This window comes from Octodon degus, unplaced genomic scaffold (assembly GCF_000260255.1).
Source record: "Octodon degus isolate 3935 unplaced genomic scaffold, OctDeg1.0 scaffold00056, whole genome shotgun sequence".
In the NCBI taxonomy this organism is placed as follows: domain Eukaryota; kingdom Metazoa; phylum Chordata; class Mammalia; order Rodentia; family Octodontidae; genus Octodon; species Octodon degus.
This window is the reverse complement of record NW_004524632.1, coordinates 8,110,561-8,115,552: the sequence shown is the minus strand read 5'-3', so window position 1 is coordinate 8,115,552 and position 4,992 is coordinate 8,110,561. Positions and strand designations below refer to the sequence as shown.

At 58.8% G+C, this 4,992-nt stretch overlaps 1 protein-coding gene across 1 annotated transcript in view; it reads right to left on the bottom strand.

Annotated features, from left to right (window-relative positions):
- Arhgap23 (Rho GTPase activating protein 23) overlaps positions 1 to 4,992 on the bottom strand; it is a 60,721-nt gene that overhangs the window by 14,313 nt on the left and 41,416 nt on the right. The window contains exons 18-20 of the mRNA XM_023718127.1: positions 4,289 to 4,362; positions 4,079 to 4,168; positions 3,714 to 3,839 (exon numbers count right to left, since the gene is read on the bottom strand). Of these exons, the coding sequence (XP_023573895.1) occupies positions 3,714 to 3,839; positions 4,079 to 4,168; positions 4,289 to 4,362 (290 nt within the window). The remainder of the gene's footprint in view (positions 1 to 3,713; positions 3,840 to 4,078; positions 4,169 to 4,288; positions 4,363 to 4,992) is intronic.

Below are 4,992 nucleotides of genomic sequence, written 5' to 3'. Positions count from 1 at the left end.
TCAAGGGCCGCTTTTTAAGTTTTTCTTTTTCTTTTCTTTTCCCCTCTTAAATAGTAAAAAAGAGGTATCTATCTCTACTGCCCTAAACAAAGTACTGAATTTTTTGAAACGGGGATAAATGGAAAGGAGCCGAGGGCTCCACCCTGCTCTCCGAGGAACCCTCTTTTTTTTTGGAGGAACCCGGGATTGAACTCAGGCCCTTGCGCTTGCCAGGGAAGCGTTTATTCCACTGAGCCACCTCCCTGGTCCCAAAGAGTTCTATTAAGAAAAATAAATTTTTAAAAAGGCACCAGTGCGGCTTAGGGCAGAGCCATGAGGGGCTGGAGTCTCACAAGGGTCATCCTGGAGCCTCAGCGGGGCTCTTCCTTCTGCAGGGGACCCTGATGAAGGGCCCCAGACCTAGTCCTCTCTCTGCATGGGCTCCTGGCGCGCCACGGGAGACACTGCAGAGCCCAGCGACCTCACCCCTCGCTGTGTCCTTAAAAACCGGGAAAGATTTGACCCTGCTGATTTGAAAAGGAACAATTTGTCTTCTATTGCAGTACTGCCTGCGCCCAGAATGGCAGTCTAAGTTACGATTCTGTTCTTCAGTTAGATCTTTTTTGCAAAGGGCAAGGAAAGTGGCATAAAATCCCTGTATTCAGGTTTTTCTGGCTGTCCTGCTGGGAAGGGCCAGGACTACAGTACCAAGAGGCCCAGGGAAAAGGAAATAGGTACCGTTGTGCTCCTGTCCTCGGACACCCAGCTGGCTCTCAGGGGACATGGGTCTCTCCGCCGGTCTGAGGAGGACCACGGCCCTGGGCAGTGGCCCCTTACGATCCTAAGACCGCTAACTCAGCCCGTTCAGGTGACCCAGGCGCTGCGCGGGGCCCCTCACACAGCTTGAGGCCCGCCGGATGCCCCCTCACCCGGCCCTGCGGGAGGCCCCAGGAGTAGAGGACGCAGCTCGGGCCCAGGTTCCTTTCTTGGGGCAGAGACCCACAGAGCAGGGGGCAGTCAGGCTGACCCTCCCAAGCTCCTGGTGGGCTTGCCGGTGGCCCCGGGGCCATGGTCTTTTCTGTGTACAACAGTGGCGACCTCGATGAGGACAAAAGGCAGAGAGAGTGAGGAGCGGCCAGAGTCAAGCGACAGGGCCCGTCAAGGCCTGCTTTCAGGGCAAGAAGTGGACGCACACGTGACTACATAGAGCCACTGCCCGGGCTCCTGTCTGTCAGGCGGTCCCTGTGGCTGACACGCTCCGTGGAGGGGCTAAGCCAGGCCACACCCTCACCTCCTGCTGGGGCAGAGGCCACACCCAGTGTCCCATCCACAGACACCCCCTTCGACTGTGAGACTGCAGGTGACCCTGGCATCTGTTTTAACTTCCTTCCCTAAAAAAAAAGCCCCTCTCTAGCTCTATGGCCACAGCTGGGGTGCAGGGGAGCCCTCGGGGTCTCTTTTCCTCCGCTTTCCCCACAAGGCTGGCAGGCCCCGAGTGATGGCCCCTCCAGGCCCCTGAGGAGATGCGCTCCGCCCTGGAGGGACCTCGGAGGACATCACAGGGCAGGGTATGAAGCGCTCCACTGAGGCCCAGCCCTCCTGCCCGGGCCTGTGTCCCAAACTGCACAGCCCTCACTCTGGGAATGACACCGAGAAAAGCAAAAGCTCAGAACATTCTTCATCTGCTCGAGGCGGTCTCTCTTCCCGGGCGGGCTGCTGTCCACCGCGAGGGACCCCAAGGGCACGTGACTAAAATCTCCTTGGGAAAGCAAAAGGCTCTCTGCCAAGAGCAGGCGAGGACAGCTCACAGGCCCGTTTCCAGTTCTGGAGGAACAGCCGTCTTTCCTCATGAGACCCGGTGACAAGCTACAAAATTCCTACGTGAGAAACGGACACTGGAATTTCTCAGGACTGAGACTCCGCTCCTCTGAACCTCTGGGAGACCAGAGGCTGCCCTTCAAAATTCAAGACCCTGGGGCTGGTGAGATGGCTCAGTGGTCTAAAGCACCTACTTGGAACAAGCTTGGCAAAGCACAGGGACTGCGGTTCAATCCTCCAGCACCACATGCCGGCCGTGCCCCCGGTGGGCTGAGCTGGCCACACACACACACACACACACACACACACACACACACACACACACACACACACAATAAATGTTAAAATAAAAAAAAAATTAAAAATAACAAAAAAACAAAATTCAAGACCCAGTCAGCGTGAGGGTGCACGCCTCTCCCAGCACCCAGGAGGCTGAGGCAGGAGGATCGCCACTTGGAGGCCAGCCTGGGCTAACAGTGAGACCCTGTGTCAACAGGCACCACTACCAACACCACACAGAACAAAACACAAAGCAGGACTCTTCTGTGGGTGCAGAGAGACCAAGGCACCCACAGCCCCTCGTCTACCTCAGTTCACACAGGCACCTGTCTTCAGACGTCTGTTTTTAGGGTTTTCAAGCTCCCTGGGGCTGCAACCCTCCGAGTCTTGGTAATTCACCTACAGTCCTGTGGCCACACTTGCTCCAGCACAGGACGTGTCTGCTCATACTGGGCTCTGCATGCCCAATGTCACTTTGCTGACAAAGTGCCCAAGCTCCCTCCCACCACGCGGCAGTGTGACAGCCCGTTACACAGACACTAGCTCTTGCCTCACTGTCCTGGGCAGGTTTGTCCCCAAGCTGGGCGGGCAAGTGGGGGTGACCTGTCCACCTTGCACCTGGGGCCATCAGAGAGCGCTACCTTTAGTCCTTCTCCCGAGAACTCCAGCAGCTTTCCAACGGGACTCATGCAATGTGGTATGCGGCCAGTGCAGCTTACACGTGGGCTGCTGGGGCTCCTGCCTGCCTCGTGATGTCCCCCAGCCTGCAGCACCTCCCACTGCCCTGATGCCTGCAGCCCTGTGGTCTCTGGCGAAGGCTCTGATGTCCGCACGCACCACGTCTGGATCCCCTCCGAGCGGGAGTGCCATCACCGCAGGTCCCCGGCCCCTACCTGAATGCCAGTGTGGACAATGGGGACGTGCCCAGGCTGCCAGGCCCCTGCTGGCACTCCACCGGCTCTAACTGGAGCTGCCCTCACGGGACCCGTGAGCTCAGACTGTTACTCAGCCCAGGCTCCTGGGCATTACAGACAAGAGCACCAAAGCACAGAGGGGCGGGGGGCCCTCGGAGGCCACGCTGTGCAATGAGCAGGTCGGCCCCACAGCAGGGCAACTGCCCCCACACGGTGCTGGCAGTGCCTGGGGACATTCCCAGGGGTCCCAACTGGAGAGGCATCTCAACAGCTAGAGTTGGAAGTCAGAGACACTCTCAGAAGTCCTACAACGCATGGTCCTGGCACAAAAGAAGCACCTCAGCCGCGTGCGGCAGTGCACACCTGTCACCCCTGCATGCAGCAGGACTGCCATGAGTGTGAAGCCAGATTACAAGGTGAGTTCAAAGCTCTCCTGAACCACACAGCAAGACCCTGCCCCAACAAAACAAAAACAATAAAGACATGATCTGGGACTCCCAGTCCCTGAGGCTGCTCCTTCAGCTACCTTGGCTGACACAGCCCTGGGACTGTCCACAGGGTCACCCCTGCTTTACCTCCAGTCCAGGGCAGTGCCTGTTCCCTGTCTGGGGCTGGGGCTGCCCCTGCTAAGGAGGGGTGACTCGGTGCCACCCTGGGATCCACGGCCAGCACACAGGGCGTGGGCTGTGCCTGGAAACACGCCAGGTGCCGGCGAAGGCTTACATGCTGGATCAGCGTCTCCACGATCTTGTAGCGGTCCGGCATGTGGGTCACCATGTCCGTCATGTTGTCCTCTGACGTCCTTACCAGCGTCGGCCCGAAGACCAGGGCCAGGTTCCGAGGCTCCATCTGGGTGGGCAGAGGCAGGCGGGGTCAGCGTCTATCTCCCTGTGCCTTCCCTGGTGGCATCCTGAGCTGCCTGCGGGGCACAGACAGCTGGGCCCGCTTCAGACTCTGCCCCGGCTTGGCCGCCCCGAGCAGTGCACAACCTGCATTCCCGTTCAGGGCAGCCCTGGGTGCTCCCTGCCGACAGTGCCTCAAGCGCCCACATGGTTCTCGCCCATCCCTCCAAGGCCCGCAGGGCCCACCTTGTTCTGCTCTGAGTGGTCTGCAATGGTCTTGAGGTGGGCCACGAGGAACTTGAGCGTCTCGTAGTAATGTCCTGGGAGGTCCCGGATCTGGGGGGAGAGGATTAGGACCAGGCTGTGACAACTTCCCCATGCCAGCCCCTCTCCCTGGCACAGCAGGGGGCCTTGAGCTTCCCAGCCTGACCCGCTAGCAGTGCCCCAACTTCTCACCAGCTTCCGCAGGGTCTTCATCCGCTCCCTGGCGTCCTCGATGCGATTGGCCTCGATGAAGTCATTGTATTTGTCTGAAACACAATACAGAGCCTCAGGATGGGGCAGCGCCTCCCCAGTGGGCCGGGCTGGGGGAAGCATTTATCCTTTCCTATCTACCTACCTGTCACCTCTCATCACATGCCACTCGGCATTACCCTGCAACCCTCCTGCCTCAGCCTCCCAGGGGCTAGGATTACAGGTGTGTACATGGTCAAAACCAACACAGCTGCCCCGGGCCACCCACTTGGGTCAGGGACCCTTCCGCAGCCCAGGTGAGGGCAAACAATGTGATCCAAGCTGTACATGGTCCATGAAAGGTGCCCACCCCGGGCTCCAGGGCCAGGACACCAGGGTTCAGTAGGCCAGCAGCAAGGGGCGGAGCCTTAGAGTCCCCCCACATGCATCAGCACCCAAACCCTGACGTTCTCAGAGCCCACAGGGGCCCTAAAAACTGAATGCAAGAAGCCTGCTCTAAAATTCACGCAGGGGCAGCCAGGCATAGTGGTATGCGCCTCCAATCCCAATACTGGGGAGCCTAAGGCGGGAGGATTGCTGTGAGGTTGAGGCCAGCTTGGGCTACAAAGCCAGCCTGAACCGTGGGATAGGATCCTGTCTCAAAAAAGATAGATAGGGGCCGGGGAGATGGCTCAGTGGAATAAGCG